The sequence below is a fragment of the Pyrgilauda ruficollis genome, unplaced genomic scaffold, assembly GCF_017590135.1.
Source record: "Pyrgilauda ruficollis isolate IOZ18807 unplaced genomic scaffold, ASM1759013v1 scaffold12, whole genome shotgun sequence".
In the NCBI taxonomy this organism is placed as follows: Eukaryota; Metazoa; Chordata; class Aves; order Passeriformes; family Passeridae; genus Pyrgilauda; species Pyrgilauda ruficollis.
Window position 1 is genome coordinate 4,173,193 of NW_024510321.1, and position 23,642 is coordinate 4,196,834.

Consider the following 23,642-nt stretch of genomic DNA (forward strand, 5'->3'; position numbering starts at 1 on the left):
CTATAGAAATTTCACAGCTTCCAGGTCTTGGTGCTCTCTGTAGTACAAGATTAATCAGTACTGATCAGCCAGGGCTGCACATCTTCTAAAATCACTGTCAGCTCAACAGAGCTTGAAAACCAGTAGAGAAAATCATTAACAAACCAAAGCTGGCTCAGTTTCCCATGCCCATTGTCTGATGATGGTGGTTTCAAGCTGCTTTACTGGAGCAACAGGATTTTGCTCTTCCAGTTCATTTATGGCAGCGCTGGAACATGAAGCAATTCCTTCACTCTCATTTATTTCTCCAGAAATTTTTTCACAACGATTTCTCCCCCACTGCCTCATAACAAAAAACATCCCACCAGAATGAGAAAAATAAATATCTCTGATCCTCCCACAGGCAGCACCACCCACTTTGGGGTGAAGCACTGGGTGAGCTGCAGCTCTCCAGGCTGGAAGAGAAGGAGATAAAGTCTTGTTTCCTTTTTGCAATTGCTTCTCCATCATGTTTTCTGTGCTTAATGTTTTCACCCTGCACTTCTCCCATGTTTTCTGCCCCTGTTCTCAGGCTTCTGCCAATGAATGGTAATGAGAGCCAGGCTGAATTATCCCCTGGGTTTTCATTTGCACTTGGAGAGTGCTGTGAAGCACCAACTCCTTGGTTTGCTGTAAGTCCCTGCCCATGGACAGCTGTGAGAGCTGGTCACATCCCATGGCACATTACCTGCACATGGTGATCATGGATACAGTCACCATATCCCCATTATTGGGAAAGAAGAACATAATTTCTCTGCTCAACACACAATCCACACTCACACCCCACCCCCAGGGTCTGGGAAGGACCATGACAAGAGGCAGAAGAAGCCCCTTGAGTTTTTGACTGAGAGGGGAAGACACTTCCCTTTAGGCTGAGTATTTAAGGACATCCCACAGCACCTCTCAGATGCACTCTAGAGCCTCAGCAACCCTCCATTCCACTCCATTCCATTCCATTCCATTCCATTCCATTCCATTCCATTCCATTCCATTCCATTCCATGGTGGTTACAGAGACCTGAGATAAGAGGTGCACTCAGCAGCTTACGGAGTGACTCTGGGACTGCCTGATTCATGCAGGGCTGAAGCGTTTTTGCACTTGTGTTTACTGGGGTCTGAGACATCCAGCAGGCTCACTCCTAGTTTAGTCCTAATATGCACCTAATTATCACAACTGCAAGGGAAATTATCCTCAAGAGTGCATTGAGGTAGGACAGGACAGGGGCTGCACCAAGGTTTTCTTGGAGCCCCTTGGGCTTGTTGGGGCTCAGCTTTGCTATCTGATGATTAAAAGCCACCTGATTAAAGTAACAAACCCCAAGAGGAGCAGCATGGGCAAAGAGAAGCTCCTGGGCACTTCCATGCAGCTAAAAGACTCCAAAACAAGTGTTTTGAGGTTAAATGCCCAGCACAAGGCAGCCCTGGTGCAGCCTCATGGAAACCACATGTGCTGCAGAGAGGTTCCTTTGCCGGGCACTCATGACTTTGGCAGGGAGAAAACATTTTAAACATTACTCCTTTTGCATACGTCACTCAGTCCTTTGTGGAATACATGGTGTGCTTTAAAGGGCAGAGCAATTAGCCTCTCTCAGGTCAAAAATCTTTCCCTTTCAGAAATGCCACAGAGCCTATCCATTTACAACACACTGAGCTGCAGTGAGAGCTGCCAGGAGGAGAAACTGCCAGAACTGCACAGCAGCTGCAAGAGGAAGGAGGAAACTATGCAGTGGTGATCTAGAGGCTGGAGAAATTTTGGGTAATCCCTATTCTCAGCCCTGCCAAAATCCTATTGCATAAATCAGCTTCCCTGCTGTTTGGTGGACAGCTCAAGCTTTGAGATCTCCCTGTTGGCTGCTCCTGTCCCAGAGCAAGCTGGGGGATCTCTACCTTCACTCCTGCTCTCGTTTGCCCCTGGTACTCATTCATGTGTTTCTCCTTTTCCTCTCTGTGTGTTCTCTGCTTCTGTCTGCATTCAGGTCTCCCCTTGCTATTCACTTGGAATAAAAACACTGTAAGGCTCCAAATCTAGGGAATTACAGAGATGACCATCCTTGGCAATGCCACTCCTTATTTCTGCACCAGGATGCAACCTCTGCACCAGTGCAGAGGAGGGAAGGGGTTTAGCTCAACTCATACACAGAAGAATGACACTACTTGATAATTTTAGTTGCAGTGGCCTGATGTCATCTAACCCTGGGAAGCCAAGAAGCTGCATTGGCCCAATCTTATTTACAAGGACTGGAAGATTCTTCCTTAAAACACTTAAGAAAGTGGCCAAGAAAAATCAAAAATTCCAAATTCAACCAGTCTGGGTGTCAGATTACCCCTTTTGGGTAAATATCAGGGGATATTTTCCTCTTATTTCCTTTTCCATCCCTTTTCTGAATACAATCCAAGCTCATTTAGCAACAGGGAGGCTGCTGTCATTCAGTTCTCACCCCTGATCGTAGTTGACAACCAAATGAGATGTGCTGGTGTGTGATTAACCCTGAGGAGCCACCAAGCCTGGCTGCTACCAGCACTTCTGCACACATTAACACTGGTCATAAAACCTGCTGAGTGCCAGCAGTTCCCTTGAAAGCTGCTCAGAGAGTGTTTATTGAGGCCTAATAGCTACAAGATACAGATTATATGTAGCAAATAGTGCAGAGCTTTTGTTTTGACACTTCCCTGCAATTAATTAAGGCCATTGGGGTGGGAGTATGTGGGGAAGGTATTTGCAAGTGTGTTAACCTGTTCCCTGAAAGTAACTCAGACTCTGTTGGGATGGCAGAGGCAATCCCCACAGCAGGGCATCCAAGGAAGGCAGTAACTCAGACAAACCCCATTTGATTTTCCCCACCCTTGTGACTCAGTAGTTCTCTGTTGGTGATGGAAGTGTGAGGAGATGACCTGGTCACACTCTTACAAAAATGGCATCTGCAAAATCTGTAGAGTAAAAACTGTGCTGAAAACTCTGCCTGGTGCTCGCTGTCTATCACTGGAGTGGGCTACAAAGCTGGAATAATAGGAATAAGGAAAAGAAGGAGCAAGTATTTTGGCACTGCTGGCATTATACTTCCAATTTTTTTATATAACTCTGTCACAAAGAGTACAGTTCATATAGTCAGGTTTTTTGGTGCAGAACAAATTATTTTCTCCATGGAGGGAGTTGAGAACAGGGTTTAGAGTTAGACTCAGAGGAAGCAGACATGCAACACTATGTTTAGTGCTTCCAGCAGTGAATCCTTTTGCACATACTGGCTATTCCCCTCTGTTGATGAAACCACAATAATACCATGAATTAGTGGTCCAAAGTGCCATTCAACATTCAATCAACAAATTGCACGTATGTTTCTATTTATTCTACGTGAGAATTTAGGAGGTTTAATCAGAAATTTGGGAAGAAATTTTACGTCTTTAAGATAAATAATATTTATATATTTAAGGTAAATAAATATTCCCCTTCTTGTTGCATAAACCCTGTCTTTGTTGCTGACACTGTGAAATTCCAAAGACCTGGGTCATTTCTCATTCACATCACCTTGACCTTCCTACCACTCCCACTGAAACCCTCACGTGGGTTTAGGGAAATGCAGAACAGGACAGAGTAAACAGTTTTAGATTTAAAATGACTTAACTGTACACAACAGGAACAAAAGGAGAAGTGTTTGTAAAGATTACAACTTAAAAATTACACAACCAACCACTATATAAATTGCAAAACATTAAATAGAAAACTAAGCCCTCTGGGGCAGCCAGCCATCCAACAGCTGTAATTCCCCATCACTAAATGTCCATGTATGTCTCCACATTGTGCATTTGGTCCAACACTTCTCCTACCTCCACCATTCTGCTGGATTTGACACAGTGACTCCAGATCAATAGAGAGTAAAAGAGCCCTGCCTACCTGTTGTATATGTCAGCCTCTCTAAAGAGAGCCTTATCCAGCTGATTCAGTGTATCATCAGTTTTAACCCTCTTAGTCACAGAACAGAATTGCTCAGTAATACTCATGGTCTTCATAGAACCAGCTACCATTAGTTCATATGCATTAGGAAATGCATTAAAATTGGTATTTCTCCTTTAGTAAGACAACAGCCAGATCCTGTTGAAAAATCCCTTTTCTCCTGACCAGCTGCTCCCTGTGTGACACACAGATACTGTCTGACATGCACACCTCAGCACCTGTATTGGAGCTAATACTCAGACCAGGAAAAGCTTTTGATTAAGAGAGAACAGTCCCTGATTGCAACTCAAACACAATTATACCGATAACTGCAGTATCAGAAAGATGGTTTTAAATGCACTAGTTATGAGATTGATAAGAATCTTTTCACTACTTAAAATTCATGTTTAAATAGATATTATTAAGCCTAACTTAGTTATTATTGTTCAATTAAAATGACATCAGGCAGCAGCCCTTTCTGAATGCCATAGGATTTACTGCAAAGCTCCCTGTACCACCACTCTTTTCCTAAAGGTTATGGCTGATGTGTGTTACAGGTGTCAGCTGGGATTTTCATCTCTGGTGCAAACCAACACCAAAATAACCCCCACACAACAAATGCATTGTTCAGTCAGTGAAACTGGGGAGCACAGCATTGTTGCTCAATTCTTCACTATCAATCACCCTCTCCCAAAGAGCAGTGCCCCTCCTTGCTGGATGCAGAGGCTCCTTACCAGACAGGCCCTGGCGGTCGGAGTGGCGCCTTTCCAAGATTTTGCATCGCTCCTTTCTCTTCTTGCTCCCTCTGAAGCTGCCAAAACGCTTCATGAGCTGCAACATGCACTCGCGTGGCAGCAGCTGTCGCTCATGCCCGGGGCTGGAGAAAAAAAACCAGCAAGAGGGGCAAGGCGAGGTGTTGCTTTCACCAAAAGCCCAGGTGCGAGAAAAGAACTCTCCAGAAAGACAGCGTGGCTGCAAAAGAAGTGCAGCTGGCCAGCAGCTCAGCTCTGAGGTGCCTGGCTGTGGTCCTCCTGGAGAGCTGTCCTGCAGCAGGCTGCCGACCCTTGCCCGCCAGGCGCTTCCAGCCTTAATTCCGGCATACAGCGGCTGCCCTGCAAGGCTCTGGGGACACGGGGAGAAGTTCAAAGTCTGCCCAGCTTGCAGCCACAGAGCTCTTATACATCAGCTGTCAGAAGCCTCGGAGACCAAAACATTTCCCAGAGGATCAGCCCATGTGGAAAAGGTCAGGAGCCGCCTGATGAGCTGCCTTGTTTAAAAACCACTGACGGTGCGAAGGAGCCACCAGCCCTCTTGAAGGGAACCGTCACGTGCAGCTCGGCATGACGGCTCTTTCAGCAGGCTGTAAAAGGAAACCACCCCTGGACAGACAATTCCTGGCAGCAGTGTCCCAGGCACACTGGCACCACGATGTGACGTCACCCAACTATTTTGATTCACGTGTGCTGGGTCTTGGGAGAGACAGGAGAGCCCAGCTGACTGTCCATGAGCTCCGGAATGCCCAGCCCTCCACAGCTAATGACTGATGGATTCATGGGATCCAGCTCCTGCCAATTCACAAAAAGAAGGCTGATACCTTCTGGAAACCGTAGCTGGAGTGATGAGCTGGAGCTTCTCTGTGACGTGCCCTCCCTGTGCTCAGTGCAGATTGCTCTGTCCAAATTCGCTTTCTGCAAAGCAAAAGGCACCAGCACAGCTGTTTGTAACACAGCTGAATCCACCTCGTGGTCTTTTCAATGAGACAAACATGCACGAGGCTGTTGCTCATCCCAAGCAGCCAGGCTGTGTGATGATGTTTGGCTCTGAGTTTGTACATTTAGAGCTGATATTTTAGGAAAGGGTTGAACGTCGTGGGCTGGATCTTGAGCAGCTGGAGAGGGGTGTAAGTGTGATCCAAGGCACAGTCAAACCATCGTAGCCAACCTTCCTAAGATCATAGTAAATGCTCTGTTAAATCAAAAGCTTTTTTTGAAGTTACAGAGCATCAGCCTTTCCTCTGGACACCATTAGATTGTGAAGCTCAGCTCTTTCAAAAATCAATCCCTATATGAGAAATGAGAGTCTTATCTTTTGACTTCCTAGGAGGAATTGAAGGTTATATCACCTTTTTCCTCTACAAAGAAACATGACTTCTTCCTTGTGCCCATGATTGCTTCTGGGACTTAATATCATTAGGAAGAAAAACAAAGCCCAGCCTTGAAGAGAAAAGGCCTTTATCAACACAGATTCCTTGCAAGCTCTGGTTTTCAGAAATATGCATTAACACAAGGATGTCTTGGGCCTTCAGGGCCCCCAAGAATATGTGCAGAGGTGGCAGCAGGTTCCTCTGTCATCTTCAGCTGCCAGAGGCTCCCCCAGGTCTACCCTGAAGAACGTGGAAGAAGACAGTACAGAGGACACCATTGTTCTTTCACCTAGCAACCAAAACAATCAAATTATTACCAAGACACTTAATTATCTTCCACACAAGGATCTGAACTGATATCCAAGTGAGGCATGATGATAATTAACATGAATTTGTTCTCAGACTTTCCCCTTCTGACTAGTCCTCCCACTTTCTTTTACCCTCATCTCTGTGGCCCTGTTTCAGCTCTGCAAGTGAACATCCTGCTGCTTTTAACAAATAACAATCCTTGCCATAAAATCTCCTGTCAGCACAGTGTGTTTACAAAGCCCCTTCTCCAGCCCCTCCCTTGAGGCTCACTGTTCACCCAGCACAGAGGAGGAGCAAATGGAAAAATGAGTTGAGGAATTAGCAGGGGAAAGTGTCTCTGCTACTTAAATATTTGGTTTAATGTAGCTGTGAGAAGCCTTAAGCTCTGCACACCCCATCTGGCTTTGTGCAGCCACCACATTTACCTGTGCAACTTCATCTGCACTTCACTCTGCCGTGATCATGGCACCACCACGGAGACAGCAGCTGCCCTGGGACAAGCTCTGGCTCTCCCCACAAGCACATTTCAAGTGCTGATTCTCAACCTATTTCCATAAGTACTACCCATTTGAAAACCAGCTCCTCCAAACCAAACCTGGATTCTCCTTGCTGCAAACTAAGCCTAGTAATTCTTCTCTCACCATGCACAGGGACAGCAGCGTTCCTTTCTGATCCAGAGTCACTCCTGGCATATTTGACAACAGTTAATTAGTTCCCTGTCCAGTCTTTACCTGGCCAAAGCCACAGGAAGTGTTGCCTACACCCCCAATGCAGTCTGAACCTCAAGCTCCCTCTATTTCAGAAAAGCATTCCTCATACTTCAGTGGCCAAAGGATTGCTAGGAATGACTTAATGTTATCAGAAAGTAAAAAATTTAAATCCCTTTTTAATGAGATAAGAATTGCTATTGCTTCAGCATGGAAACAGCCCCCCTTTTGATGGAAACCAAGGATAAATAGTCACTGATGACCTTTTCAAGCAGGGCCATTGCACCAGGAGGGCTCATTTCCCCTTATTAAGGGAAGCAGCAAGACTCTAATGTTTCTACACAGAGCTACTAGAAAATGAAACAACACTGTTTAACAACTGACTTTCACAGTAATTTGTTAAAAAAGCACTAAGTGTTTTGAGTATAATCAGTCTGTCTCCCACAGCTAATGGTCTAGCAGATACTTGCACATTTACACCAGGTACTACATCTTCTTAATGATTCCAGTGCAAGGATCTTGTAAAACTAATAATAAAAAGCTGTGCTTCAAAGTGTTCCTTTGGGGCCATCTATGTTCTGGAGATTGAAAACACAAATCCCTTCCATCCCCTCCAAGCAACCATGAAATGTACTCTTGTCAAGCCACATTAAAGTCTCCCAAATTAGTTATCCCATATTATGATTTTTTAGCTGCATAAGGATAACACCGTGCCCCTCCAAAAATCCTACATGAACTCACTCTGAGAGATACCAAGCAATGGGCAGCTTAATAAAATTATTTTTGGGGAAGGAGCAAACAAACACTGGTGTATGTGTGTCAAACATTGCCCTAATCCCACTGTATCTGCCAAACATCAGCACAAAAACCCCCATCCCTGCCTGGGCTCCCTCTTTTTGATGCTTTTTGCTTTTAAGTTCTCCACCTCTCAGGATAAAAGAACCTGCCCCCAGTGATTTACCACGACTCCTCAGGCACAAACGTAACAAAAATCTTTTTTTCTCTGGATGTGATTTGAAGGTTTGTTCTATGAGGTAGAATTGAGTGTTCAGCTTTGGTCACCAGAGAGAAAATATGGAAGATGTCATCACACCAAAGTGCAGCCACCAGACATCAGAGCTTTGAAACACAAACTGATTCATCCATTTCACAGAGGTGTAAGTTCTCTGCCATGGGGAAAATACTTTAAAAACTGGTATTTCAAACCATTTTCTCAGTTGCCTTTTTAACAGGAGCTTGAACCTGATATACAAATGCAGCAGCAGAATACAGAGGAGGCAGTGGGAGCTAGTTAATGCTATCTAATTTATTTTCATGTGAAAATGGCAAAAACAATGTTTTCCTTCTCGAAATTTAAGAGCTCATTTAGCTCAAAACAGGAAAGCTAAGAGAAATATGTATCCCCTTAGTGACAATTCCTGTTTGAACTGGCTGCTGACTGCAAATCAGCAAAACCAAGTATTTCCCTTTCCTCATTGCTGAGAATTTCCTAGTTCAAAATGCCCTCTGTTTTTGTCATTGCTAAGAGAAATAAAGTTCAGATCTATGCTCAGAAAGGTAAAGCATGAAGCATGCTTGCATTTCTACATGGATCATGTTTCTCTGCCACGTTGTCCTAAAAGTTTCCCCTAAACTGGACTTTTTTTCTAATTTTCATTTTTTAAACTCTACCTAATGATGTTGGCAAAATTGAACATTTTAATGCTGTCAGTGGTGCTGGCACATGCTTACATGTTTTACAACACCAGACTGATCTTAACTGCAACCATATTTCATATAAATGTGGAAAATATTTCAAAATAACGTGCAAATAAATAAGAGATCTTTGAGATCTTTGCTCTAAAAAAAAAAAGCCACTCGAGTCCAGGTGATGCAATGCACAATAACAAAAAGGCTCTTTAGCCTGAGCACCATTTGCAGGCTGATTGAACTGAACATATAGCCTATGTTTTCAAAGAGAAACACAAACTACCACTTTCTCCATCTGGTCCAAGCCCAGCTCACACCCCATAAAAGAACTGCAAGTTTATGACTCCAAGCTGGGCTCAATTACTTCCCATAATCATAACCAAGTGTTTCTGTGTAACGAGCTTTCGTCCCCCTTTTTTAATACTACTTCATGCTGCTTTCACTGTACTTTAAGAAAGGTTTCAATCTCTGAAAAATCTGTCAGAAAAATCGAAAAGTTTAATTTCACTTCTTTCCAGCAGTCCCCTAAGGTGCACACTGTATTCCCCAGAACTCTTGGTAAATTACTTATAAATTACATCCTGGCATCTTTGTGATGTTTTCCTATCCTACCTTTCCAGAGCTTTAACACAAACCAGCAGGAACAGGGGTAACAGCAATGGTAGTGTTGGCATATTGGTGATTTCTAGTAAGAAAAACACTTTTTCAGACCCAGAAAAGCAATAAGCTGGGACTGATGACTGTGATCCCATCCAAATGATAATTTTATCATTTCCCCACATCCTTCTAATAAACCTTGGTGCATATGTTTCCAGCACTCACTTCAACAATTTCACATCTATTGTGAAAAACTGAGCTGTTTTTAAATGCATCACCATCTGGCTGTGCTCAAAACACCAAAACAGTATTTGATCCAGGAAGTACAAGATGGCTGGTGACAACACCACTTCTAAAATTTAGTAAGTTCTCAGATAAAGAAAAACATCTCAGCAGTAACTTCTACAAAATAAAAAAAATAATGCAACAGCAGAGATAATAAATTCCTTAGAAGAATTTTCCACTTGGGCTTTTTTCATCTCTTCTTGCTTCTCTTTCTTCTTACTTCTCTGAAGTCTTTCAAATATATTGATCCACAAAACCTTGAGAAGGAGATAGAATTCACTGGAACATCACAAATCTCCTTTTTGTTCTCTTCTTGTCCTCCTTTCTTTACTGCTTCTTCATTTCTCATGCAGAATTGAAACAGATTAAATGATGTTAAAGTTAAAATGGGCATTGTAGGGCCTTCAGTTTAAATTAAAGTCTTAAAACCAGCACTGAATGCATCACAAAGGGAATGTCAGCAAATGAAATAAGACAGAGATTGCTCAAAAAAAGTAATATGTTAGGGATGGCCAGTGCCTGAAAAGTGAAATTTATATGACTATCCCAATATTGAAGAGTATAAGAGACTGAAAAATCAGAGCATTACAAATCTACAAAAAACCAAAACAAAAACGCCCAAGCAAATAAACAGAAAAACCAAACCACCAAACAAAAAAAAAAACCAAAAAAAAAAAAAACCAACCAAACAAACCCAAAGCCCAAAACCAAACCAAACCAAACCAAAACGTCACAGAAAATAAATCCAGAAAAAAATCCCCTCAAGATCGGTTTTCATTTTTTACCTTTACTTTTCCAAGAAATTAATGACTCAGAATCACCATTAGTTGTAAGGAAAGGAATAAAGCCAATTGCTTTGCATGCTTTAATGTCATAATAACTGAACAACTGGCAAACCAGCTCTGTTAACTTCCAAAGATAAACACCTCAGGAACCATCACCATCTTATATATAGATAATGATATAGATAGATATAGATATAGATATAGATATAGATATAGACATAGATATATAGAGAGATGAAGTTTACTAGGATTAGTTTTCCAAATATGCCAGAAGAGATGGAAATATAGAGGAGAAAATATACATTGGCACACACACAGGGTCTGGAAGAGAAAATCTTTCTGGTTTCTTTTTCCAGCTTTTGTTGTTGCTGTTTGTTTTAATGGGGTTTGTTTTACATTTTTTGCACCCATATCACACTGAGCAATTTTGATAGCAAAAGAAACTACTGATTTTAAAGAGATATGAAAGCACAGTGAGAAAAACAGACTCTGCAGCTTTTTGAGGTGGTACAGAGGCACCTTAACAGTCTCCAAACATACAGAAGGGACAAAGAAAGAGACAGTGAACACATATGGGAAAGCTGGATTGTTTTACTCTTCACAATGATAGAAACCACCCAAGTATTTCCCATTTATTGATAATTCTACCAATTTGTGTAACTGGTAAATTGGGAAGAAGGATCCCCAGGATTTAGCTAAAGAGCTGCTGTGACTGTGGCAGCCACAATCCTACGATTCAAAGGATAGTGTGGAACAGCTTGGGTGGTGAAAAGTTCCCTGTTCATTCATTGTATGAGTGAAAACACCAAGCACTGTAAAGTTCAGAGTTGTTATTTTTAGGATTGTGTGAAAAATCTCAGTGGGTTGGCTGGGACCAACGCAGACATGAACTAGAGAAAGCTTTGAGTCTTTATGCCTCGAGATGACAGAAGGGCTGGAAACCTGGGAGCTACAAGGCAGCAAGAAAATATTCCTGGATCTGCCAGTCCGCACACACAAAACCTGGCAGGAGAAAAAATAGTCTGAAACTTTTCACAACAGCTAATGATAAAGGAAGAGACTAGAATGGCTGTCAGCTGTGTCCCTGGGGATCTGCTGGAAAGCCAGAAACAGAGTGGGAAAGGGGCAACACCACTGCCACTCCTTACACAATATTTCCTTGGTCATTTATGTTTTAGGATCCCCTTATGAATCAGAGGACCAGTGCCCAGGCACATCCCAGCTGACACTTAATTTGCAGCCAGCATCTTTCCCTGTCCACTTCCTCAAAGCATGTTGAGCCTCAAACTGAGAGACTTCTGGAATATGGAATCTCTTTTCTTGTGACTTAGCTTAGCAATACATTGGGCCAATCACAGTACTGTTTGTACCCTGTCAAGTAAATTGAAAATTATCTAAAATAGTACCACAGATGACCAGAATTTGTTGTAGAGAGACATCAGGTCCCTATATCTTGTCAAAGTTGATGCAGTGGCTTCAGTGCTTAAAGTAGAAAGTACTCTACCCAGTAGCTCTACTGTCACTAATCCTTAAATTCCATATCAAGAAACAAAGCAGAAGCTCAGTGTTATGGTCACAGAGTTGTGGATGTATCCAGCAGCAGAGACTCTTGAATTTCTTGGTCTGCCCTGAAAGACTCCTGCATCCTTCATCCCTCACTCAGGTGCCTCTGTTCTCAGGGGCACATTTCGAACACAGGCCTAGGAGCTTTCTCCCACCTGGTGCAGTTCTGGCTCTCAGAGTCAAGGTTGCCTAAAACAGCCTGTAAAAACCTACTCATGTTCCAGACTGAACACTTTTGTTGTTATTACATATCTGTGGAAAAAAAACCACTCCATCATCACCTGGCAGCTGGCAATAAAGGCTGGCAAATCTGACCCTCAGCTTGCAAGCACATCACTGGAGCAAAAATAAAAATATTAAAACCTCTGTGCTAACAGACACAAACAGAAATTACTGCTCCAAGCCACATATTCCTTTAAACCAGGCAGGTTGTTTCCAGTCATAATAAAATCCTTTCAGGGCAGAGGAGGGGAAGAAGAAACACTGAAATGGGACTGAGTATGGCATTAATAGACTTTGGTTTTATTCTAAACTCTGCTGTCAGGCAACTGCACAGCCAGGAAAAACCCACATCATCCCTGTGAGAGCTTCAGATGAAAATCTGTTTTCAGATGTTACTGCACTGCAAGATTCTCATGCTTAGACTAATCCCTTTTCTACTCCTATTAACCAGAAAGTTAATTAAAAATCTTAACGAAAATGAAGACCCACAGCAGAAGAAGTAAATTTTTATGGTGACCACAGGTTTCTGGCTTTCCTCCTTGTTTATTTGCTGCCTATATCCATTACAAACCTATGTGTTCAAAGGCAAACAGCAAAAATTCCTGTGTCTTGAGGAACTGCTCAGAGAGGGATAAGTGCAGGGTAGAAATCACCAACCCTCAACCCAAGAGACCAAACTTCCACTGGCCTCAGTAGCAAAACCCAGGCTCATTGCCAGCAAAACTGAGCTTCTCAAGACGTCTTTAAATTAATTTCTGAGTGTTTTTTTCCTGCACATGTTGAAAGATGTGACACGAGCTCCTGTGCCAAGCACAGCACTGACTAGGAAGGTCCTGCTGATCTTTGAATCAGAGCCCTCAACACCACCAGCCTAAATCAGCCCTTCAAATTCCCCCTGCACCCTTCAGTTCTCCCTATTTACAGTTACCTGCTACAAAATTCACACTCTTAAACTACATTAATTAATGAAACTTCACCAAAACATGGAGAAGATCCACTCAGGCTCATGGACAAAGCTTTGGGGAAACTGGAAGCAGAGAGGGATGCAGCTCTCCCAGCCTTTACCCTCCCTGCCTGCACAAACCTGCCACATCCCAGCCTGTACAAATCCAACATGGGAGAGAATATGGGGCACCAGGAGAGCCCAAAGGACTTTCTGCTGCTCAGCAGCTCCCTGCGCATCTCATCCTAATGTGCTTCAGCTACACAGCTTCATGTCAGCAGCAAGTTTTTACTGGGTTTTTGTGGTACCCCCCTTCATGACTGGGAAGCTCCATGTGTCTCCACAGCGTTTCCTTGGTTGCTGTCACCAGGCACTGCCCGATGTCACAGATGGTTTTGCTTTCTGCTGCAAGGGCACAAAACATGCAGCCGTGCCTGGGGAGTGCTCGGTGCTCCCTGAGCTGGTCCACAGTGAAGAACGAAGCTGGCTCTTCAACAGTTTTAACTGCTCAAGCTCCAAGAAAAGTCCACTGTGTTAACAATACCAGCATGAAACCACTTGCATTTCTCTAAGGACGAGGCAAACCAGTGTCCTTTCTTTACAGCACAGAGCCCACTAGGCTGCACCCACCAGTCCTGCCTCCCCACTTCAAGGCTGCGAATCAAGGGCCTCTTCCCCTCCTATATTAGCATTATTAGTGTATTAATTAAGTTCTTAACCTTGTTTACCTCCTTGGCTTTTGCACCATGCAAAAAAGAACAAGGAAAGAAGAGCTGGAGGCTTCCTCAGCACAGCAAAGGGCTCCTCTAATCCTGCAGCCTTCAGTGAAGGAGCAGAAATTGCTTATTAATGGCTCAGTTGAACACGATTCCTTCCCCAATGCACAGCAAATATCTGTGTCCAGGGCAAAGGATAAGAAACTTTGGGGAAACAAAGTGCCAGGTTTGGAGAGAAACACAAGTTCCTAGCCATGAACTCATCACAGGATTTTTCCCTCGGAATTTTTGCAAGATGTGCGTGTGCTGTGTGCTGCTGAGCCTCGCATCTGCTGGATGGACAAGAAAGTAATTTCTAAGAATTTCAGTGATGTCAGGCATTTTCTTTTTTTAATGTGACCATAAAGTGGCAAAAGCTGTCAGCGGCATTGGCAGTAGCTTAACAAAAAAATGTTGACGTTGCCTGGATACTGAGTCCTGCTCCAGCCTCAGATTTGCCTGCATGTCTGCACTTGACAGGAGTAACTCCTTGGGATTTTAGATTTTCTTTAATATTTTGAGATCCGTGCAAATATCTCTCCTTATTCAGATCCCTCCTTCTCTCTCCTCCCCCACTTTTCAGCTTTGTAAAATGAAAACTAATTCCTCGACCAAAGTAAAGCCGTAAATAAGAAGCCATAAAAATATTTTTTCTAGCTTTTTTTTTTTCCTCCAGGTTAATCTTTTCAGTTATATAAACACTTTATGAAATAGCATGGCAAAAGTATATGAGAATCTGTTTATGTGATTAAGACTTGGCTCCTTCTTTCCCAGTGACAGTATTTCATGCCTTGCATTTGCCACTGCTGAGATTTGCTCAGCTGTCTCTCCGTGACCTCCAAAGGAGAAGGCAGCAGGATTTAACATTGCTTCTCATGGAGAGCTTACAGTAAATCACTACTGGTGGGTATCCATGGAGTCTTGGGAAAAAAGAGCATTATTAAGTACCTGCTAATTTTTTGTTACAGTGGATGGATTCCAGGTTTTCACAGATGGCAAAAATCCAGCTACTCTAAAGGGAAGGGAATTTTTCCCAGTCCTTCCCTTTATTGCTGTTCTGCTCCCAATCTGATTTGTGCTTTAGTGTTTGAAGAAAAGAGTTCTGGATGCCATTCAATGGAGTACTGCAGTGTTTTATTATCCTTTATGGTAAAGAATTTGGAAGGACTTTGGAGAGCTTCATACGGAAACAGAAACAGGACCTAAGTTCATATACAAAATACAGCCCTAAACTCCTCTTCCTGGCAGCTAGATGACAGAGAAGTAAAAAACATCCACTGCAGACAATTTTTCCAGTCTGGTCCCTGACATGGTTCCCAGGTGAGGAATAATGCACAATTATCCTGCTGCCCCACAGCAGTTTTCAGCAACCTGCGGGGTTATTTTCCAAAGGAAATTATGTGCTGTTCAGATACTTTCTTTAGTGCCACTTTTTAAATTTATCTAATAATGTCACAGGATTTCCATAGGCAAGGAGGTCTTCCAACAATGCCACCCCAAACATTAGGTCCCCATTCCTGCAGAGCCTACAGCACTGGGGAATGACTCAGTTTAGCCATGCTGAAGCAAAGGGTATACTCTCCTTCCTCTTCCAGTTCTTCATTAAAAAAATCCATATATTTTAACAATAAACATCATGACTGCATCATCTCAAAAGGGTAAATGAAGCTTAAATGCAACAAGAACAGGTACCACAATCTCTTAACTCTTCCCAGCTGATGCCAAGCACAAAGCAGTGTGAACATGTGAAGTTCATCTATTCTATGTGATCCTGTTTTCCCTCTCATTACAGTGGTAGCAGACATGAGATTTTGGGCGCTGTTGACTTCAACAGCTTCGTGGGGAGGAGAAGACACTTTCCTGTTGTAGCACTCCAAATTTTAAAATTTAAGCACTGGCAAAAAAATTTACTTAGAAAAACTTGACATTGACAAAAAAACCTGATGAAAACCTAGAAGCAGAAACAAGCCCTGAAAAATATTTCTTCTTCTCAGCTTTAAAACTGGAATGGACAAAATGACAGGCAGAGGAAAGAAAGGTGGAGATGACTCAACAGGCTCATTTTGTGGTGATGCCTTTTGCTGTTGCCTTCCCAAGTCTGATGTTGCTGGAACCATCAGAGCACTTGGATGTGCTTGAAGATGCAAAAGTCAGTGTATGGAGGCAGTGCCAGGAGGCTCCCACTGAACTTGTGCACAAGAAAAGCCTTCTCCCACTGCACACCTCTTCTTAAATACAGAATTCAATAAAGGAGCGGAAATGATGGTGTGAGTCCTGATAATCACACTCTCCAATTTTCTTTTCCAAGCACAGGTGGGGCTCCCAGCCCAGCCCAGGGCAGCTGGATCCTCTCTGGTCTCTCTTGGCTAAACCAGAGCCAAACATGGCAAAGCCCTGGCACCGCTGCTGTAGCTCAGTGCTCTGTTGGCATTCCCCTTTCCTGAGCTTGTAGCTGGGCTCTCCAGGGAAGCAGCTGCATGCACTGGATATAAGTTTCCCATTCTGCAGCACGAAGTTTTTACACATTCTGCTTCGCAAGCTCCTCCACTGACAACGTTCACTGTCTCCATATCCCAGCTTTCCAACAGAGGGGCTGTAGGAACTTCCTGTGACAGCCACTGTGGCTTCCAGCTGCTTCCAAGAGAGCTCCAGCCTCAAAGCTCATCCCAAAATGATGGGTGACTTTAATGTCATGAATTCTGGCCAGCCCTCAGCAGCAGCTGGGTTGACTTTAATGCCATTTAATTGCAGTGACATGTCTTTAATAACAAAATCCATGCCAAGAAACTGTGATTGGAACAAGTGTTGACCTAAGGCCAGTTTCCAAAGGGTTTTCAATCCCCTCTTCTCTCACTTGTGGCTTCCTTGGTGCTGCACAACCTCTCCTGGGTCACTGAGGGACTGCAGCCACCCACAGCTTCTCCAGCTGCCAGCACAGCCACAATATTACCAACAACCTTACCCCAAGTGTCACCTCTGGAAAAGCCACGTGCTCCTCCAGCACCACTCTTTGAGGCTGAGGACAATCCCAATGTAGCCACCATTGGGTGGCTGATGGGGCTTTCTCCCTTAAAAAAAATCTGAGATTTCAACCCTCTTCATCACCCCTAAACGCTGTGGTTAAATGAAAAAGCAACAAATCAGCATGGGGCAGAACCCCTCTGATGACATCTCCCTTGCACAGAAGCTCCACACACCCCCCACACCACCCAAAAATCAGGAGAGCCTTGTCTTTCAGGATTTATCTGACAGGATATGTGTGACTATTGCTACATGGAGGTGTTCCATATAACATGCAGAAATAAGACATGCTAATCTTCTTATTTGCATTCTCATATTCTAGTATTTTTTACACATTCTTCACTCCAATGACCTGGATAACACCAAAGCATAAATCCTCTTTGCTTAAACAAACTTCAAGGGACTGTGGCCCATCACAAATAAATCCCAAAGGAATGGCTATTTATTATTTATACACATCAATGAATTTGAGAAAAAATGTTAAATCTCAGCTTCTTTTTTGGTCTTTATTTCTACAAAAAATAGAGAAAAAGAAAACTGTTCTTAACATCTGCAACAAAGCCCAAATCTGTCACTCCACAGCTGTGGCTTTGACCATTTCTCTAAATTTAGAACATCTCTCCCTACCTGTCTTCCCTTGCCATTAGTAAGAATTTGCTGATAATCCACCTATTTTTCTGCAGATTGGGCTTCTGACCCAACAAAATCTAGACAGCTGTACAAATGGGTTTGCACTAATCCCCACCATTTGTTTGAAAGATTTCTGTGAACACAAACATACAAGGTGTCAGATCAGCAATATTCCTCATTACTTACAATTTATCCCTTTGACTGCATCAGAAGGGTTTTCCTCTGGCTTTTAAGGACAAAACCTAACACTCGCTTCTGACCCAACAAAATCTAGACAGCTGTACAAATGGGTTTGCACTAATCCCCACCATTTGTTTGAAAGATTTCTGTGAACACAAACATACAAGGTGTCAGATCAGCAATATTCCTCATTACTTACAATTTATCCCTTTGACTGCATCAGAAGGGTTTTACTCTGGCTTTTAAGGACGAAACCCAACACTTAGATCCCCATGTAGGAAACTACTGCTTATTGTTCACCACCTTCACAGGGGGGATGAGCAAATATTGCTGAAATTAGCCAAAATATTTCTGGTTTTTTGGTTTGGTTTGGTGGGTTTGGGGTTTTTTTTGTTTGTTTGGGGTTTTGTTTTGGATTTTGTTTGTTTTTGTTTTGATTTTGTTTTTACTTATTTTGTTTTGTTTTAAGGAGGTCTTGGCTTTTTTTCTTTAGATCAGCTGACTTAGATGGCTCAGCAAGGATTTACTATTAATTTCAGGCACCCAAGTCTGGAAATTGTTCCACTGGTTCAGAGCCCAGTGATAAAATCTTCCCCTGTGTCACTGTCAAAAAGTGAGATGTAGTAAATCCAGTGTCTTTAACTGCACATAACAGAGCAAAATTTGATCTTCATGGAGGTAGAAACACATTTTAACCAGCTTTGCTGCAAGAGGCAATACTTTCTTCTAAAAGATGAAAAAACTCAGCTAACCACTCATTCATTTTTGAGGTTCACTCTCCTGAACAAGTTTGGGCTGGTGCTGCCTTGCTGAGGATTCCTTTGCCAAAAGCCCATTTCTTTTAGCTGGATACTTGTTTCAGCGCTTCTTGTCTTTCAGAAATCCTCCCAGGTGCCCTGAACATGGCCAAACTCACCCCTTCTCCACCACACACAAAGCAGGCAGCACTAATATAGATGCTAATTGCTATATGTTAATATAGATGCTAAATTCTTTCACCTTCCCTCCAGAAAGTCCTGACCTTTGTGCAGTTTAGATGTGCACCTCTATTTTTCAGGAATTAAAGGCAGTATTGGCCTCTGGATGCTCAGTGCTCTGGGGCATGTCAGTGTGACAGAGGAATTGAAGCAAAGGCTTTAGTGCAAACAGCTTCATCCTGTTGGAGCTACAGCTCAGGTTGCCAAGCGCAGTTCTCTCACCATTAAACAGTTTCATGGAAAGACTGTGAACATGAAGAGCTCTGGAAACCTTATACTGAGGTTAAGCAAACAAATCTGACACCAGACCTTCTGCCCAGCTCAGGCAGGCAATGAAGCAGATACATTCACAGTGAAATGAAATGCTCTGTATTCCCAAATAACGGTGTCTGTTGAAGACTATTTGATTAATGGCTTACCTCCACATGTGTTCCTCAGCCAAAATTCAATTGCATGCATTTATCAACACAATTAAATGTCTACCTTGATATGGAGTGTCATATCCTGACCTGAAGGCAATGTCAAACTCTCCTGGGAAGGAGAAGATTTCCTGAACAACTGCTGAAATTCCAGTTTGGAAGGAGGGATGCTTTTAGTCCCTGATGTTTTAATAGGTTTAGAAGGTTAAAAAAAAAAAAAAAAAAAAAAGAAAAGCAACAAAACAAAACAACAGAGAGAACAGTCAAAGGTTTTTAGCTCAAAACCTAAGCCAAAGGATTTCCAGGCAGGCAAGGCAATGCCAGGCTCTCCACACAGGAAGGAGAAGCAGAGGGATGCCCACAGGAGGGCACCTCGGTTTCACAGTGCTGTAGGAGCTGCCAGGGAGGTGCAGTCTGGGCTGGCACAGTGTGGCACTGCCTGGCACAGCTGCTCCCACGCTCTTGTCACCACAGTCCTGTGTCACACACCCACACAGGGCTCCCAACCCTGCACTCACCCACATTTGGGGCTCAGAGAGCTGTAAACAGCAGGAGATGCTGCAAGAGGCAGACTACAAAGAAACCCACCCCAGCTGCCAACTGATAAAGTGTGCTTACAGGAAACCCAAGGCAGCTTCAAAATAATTTAACTAAAGAACTGAGGTGCTTTGATGGTTGATCATCAAAGGCTCTGAGTGCTTGTTTCACATATCAACTACACACATTAATATTTTCATCATCTAAGACAAGAGGTTTTTTTGAGATACAGAAGAATGTTCAAATACTCTGTGAAGTGCAAAAGAAAAGGGCATAACAGAAAGTTTATATAGAAAAAATCCAAAACAACAAATCAAAACCAAACAATCCACAAGCCTTTTTTTTGTTTGTTTTTGTTGTTTTGTTTTCAAACTAAAATAAGAAACTTGGATTTCATTAACACTTGGTGCCCTTTCTAGAACCAGCCTTCCCTGGTGGGAAGGTGATTGAGTCTACTGATCCATCTTAGAGATCCCAGGCACAGGGACCTTTGTAAGCTCTCTGCTGGCTTTAGGTTTGTCATTTAGCAGTCATTACTGCTGGTTTTAGGACTCTCATAAATCAGCTAATTTCTGCCATTTGGATCTTTCAGCAACGCTCTGTACATGCACTGGTTTAGCTGTTCAGCTGGATAACAATTCTAATACCCAAGCAGACCAAAGTGGCAGCACTGTGAGAACACCAATTACAGATTATTGCCAGAGATGGATAATCAGAGATTACTGACTAAAATCTTCAGAAAGTTTTCTATTCAGGGCATTACTCTCAAAATCACATTCACTACAACATATTTGCTTACTCCAGCTTCACTGTACCCCCACAAATCCTCATCTCCCTGCCCCATCCTTTGCACGTTTTTTGTGGAGCATCCCCACACACCCACTCAGCAGCACAAACCATTTCATACGACACTGGTGCAGCACAGAGAGGGCAAATCACAAAATGGTGCAAAATCTGGGGAGCATGGACCTCTGGCTAACATGCATGCGAGTGCCTGTGAGTAACAAAATGCTTTTACAAGCCTGAATTGGGTCTTTTGCACAGTGTTCTCCTTCATTCAGTATGTCCCACATTGTGCCATGGAAGCTTGTCAGAAGTTTTGATGGATTATCAATCAAATTTATTGAAAGGTTCAGATAGATGGGAACAGTTCATAGATCACTGTCCAAAAATTAGACCCAAGACCTGTTTTCTGCTATCAGTAGAAGACTTTGTCTGTCATTTTAAACTAGGAACATGACTTCTAGCCTTCTCCAGCTGATGTGTTCATTATTCTACTCACAATAAACCTCAAATCAATTAACTCACTGGGCTAGAAAATCCTGATCTAATTAATTTTAAAAAGTGGCATCTCTGTTGTACTTGGCTTTGACAAAGGAAACATGAGCTCACTTTGGTCAAAGAGAAAGCAGCATGGAAAGATTCAGCTGCACTACACAGATTCAGTGGAACAGGAATTAGGTCAGTGACATAGGCTGGAATTACACCATTTCCACAGCAGTTTCACCTCTGTCAAATTACAAGGACAAAAGACTTCTTCCTAGATCTCCTAATTCAGACTGATATTTATTTGACTTACTATGGCAATGGGGAAAAAATCCTCAACCTGGCACCATGCTAAGCTTTATACTTTTTACTCTGCTTTTCCACATTTCCTTTTCCCAGCTTCTAAACCAACCAACCTGCTTCTAAATTTGTTGTACAAATGACAACTCCACTGGAAGATGATCACTACACAAGTTGAAGATGTTCCAGCCCCTGAGTGAATCCAAATGATCCAGGTTCTCCTTGCCCAGTTTGTGACTCTGGCAGTGACTGCTGGAAGTGAGGAGTTGCTAAAGCAGCTGCTGGAAGCTCATGTGATGGTTCATAGCAGCTCAGCTGGGACACTGCAGTGCCTGCCCGTGGTTATTTCCCATACAAATGGGGATGTCACCTTCAGCTGGCTTTATGGTCAATGGGAAAATGTACATGTGGAAGCAGGAAACAAATCTAGAAAACCTTGCAGGCAAGTAGCAGAGTCTGTGTGAAGCCTATAAAACCCTCTCAGTCACATCACTGGTTATCAGCAGAGCTCTCCTTCAAGATGTTTTCACAGCCCCAAAGGCTGAAAAAGCAAAGGCTCATTTCCACAAAGCCCATCCACTGAGACATGATAGTGATCAGCTCCTTGCCCTATTGACTCTCACGATGCACAGCAATTCACCATCATTTTTATGGGGCTTATTTTATTTTTTAAATCAGATCAAGCTCAGTCATAACTCACACTGACCCAAGAAGGGCTACATAAGAGCTGCCTGAGCCTGGGATTTAACTGTATTTTACCCACTCTACTACACACACTGTATTCCTCAATCCATGCATTTTTCTGCTTTGTGATCAGATTCCTTCATTACATATTTTCCCAGATCAGAAAACTGATTGAGTTAACATTTATCATGTTTATTCAGCCCATTTTTCAGGCATTTTCCAAGCACTTTATCTAAGAAGCTGATAATCCATGATATCTGTAAAAGTTAGATCTGATAACTTAAGTCATTATTACTCCTCCAGACTCCAAACACATAGCAAAAAATCTTGGATGCACAACACTTCTTCAGTGGAATTAGGACAAGCATTCACTTAGAAACAGGAAAAGCAATGTACTTTTAAATGTGTGAACAAATCTACTTAATAAATAGGATTTCTCCAGCACTTAAAAACAAATACTTACTTAAGAACCAAATTCTGAAATGATTGATCAAAATGGAAAATTGACTCATAAATGTAATTGAAGGTCTGCTCCTACATATATTCTCAGATTTGTAAAATACAGATAGCTAAATATAAACAGCCCACAACCACAAAAATTTCCCCCACAATTTATTTCCAAATGATTTCCTGTGATTAGACAGCTTAAGACAGCAAAGCACTCTCTTTAGCTTTACTATTTCTTACATTGCTGCCTGTGTGGAAAAGTCACCTGCACATCAGCAATGCCCTTCAGACAACTTTTATCAGAAGACACAAAGAAGAGCAGCAGTTCATTAGCCTTTGGAGATGTTCAAACTGCAGTTTCTATTTCCCCTTCATGCCAGCAGCAGTGTCTAAAAGAGCAAATATAAAACTAAGGTCTTGTCCATACATCACAAGAAATAATAATTTGGTTATTATTTAAAAGTTTGATTATTTGCAGTATGTTCCACAGCTGAAACCCCAGGAAAGAGATAAAAAATGGGAATGAATGCAGTCACAGGTCTGACCCATACCCTACAGATGAAAGTTAAGGACCGACTTTTTAAAAATTATTTTTAATGACTGCATATAAATAATTAGAAATTTGAAGACAATCTGAAAAATCCTTCTTGCCTAGACAGAGAGGGGAGGAATATAGAAACATACTGGATGTATTCCCCCTATGCAGACAAGACTGACCATGAGAAACTGAAGTGAAAAGGGAAGCGCATAGAAAGATATCTCCAAATAAACTAAGAACAATCACCATAGGCACGTTTTACCCAGACAAATCATCTGCTGCTGACAGCAGACATCAGTAACTGGCAGGAGAAATGGTGCTGAACGTGGCTGCTCTTTGGCCATGTGTGCAGCACCAGCTTAGCTGCAGCAGTGCTGACACATTTTGTCTGCAAAATGTCATTTTTCTGGTGTAGATGAGACCAAAATGAAGAGTGCTGGTCCCCTTGTCTGCCTCTGAGGGCAAAGCAAGCTTGAAAATGGATGATCAGATGTCCTTGCACACCAGCACTGGAGAATAAAGCAAGACAAACAGCTTTTCTCCTTTTCTGGGTTTCATGGGCTGACTGGGGAAGAGTCTACATCACCCCCCAAGGTGGATCTGGACCAAGCAGCCCTGTCCTTCCCCAGCTGTCCCCACTTGTCCTGCAGAGTGGTCACAGACACAAATCAAAGCTGCCTTTTGCCCTTTCCCTCTGCAG

The 23,642-nt window shown here is 42.6% G+C and overlaps 1 protein-coding gene across 4 annotated transcripts in view; it reads right to left on the reverse strand.

Moving 5' to 3' along the window:
• Positions 1-23,642, reverse strand: part of PRKAG2 (protein kinase AMP-activated non-catalytic subunit gamma 2) — a 213,817-nt gene that overhangs the window by 103,700 nt on the left and 86,475 nt on the right. Inside the window, exon 1 of one of the 4 annotated variants that reach the window (XM_041486357.1) lies at positions 4,680-5,237. The exons of the other annotated variants lie outside the window; for them this stretch is intronic. Coding sequence (XP_041342291.1) covers positions 4,680-4,785 — 106 coding nt within the window. The 5' untranslated portion in view covers positions 4,786-5,237. Of the gene's footprint in view, positions 1-4,679; positions 5,238-23,642 lie in introns of those variants that run through there. 4 annotated transcript variants of the gene reach the window in all.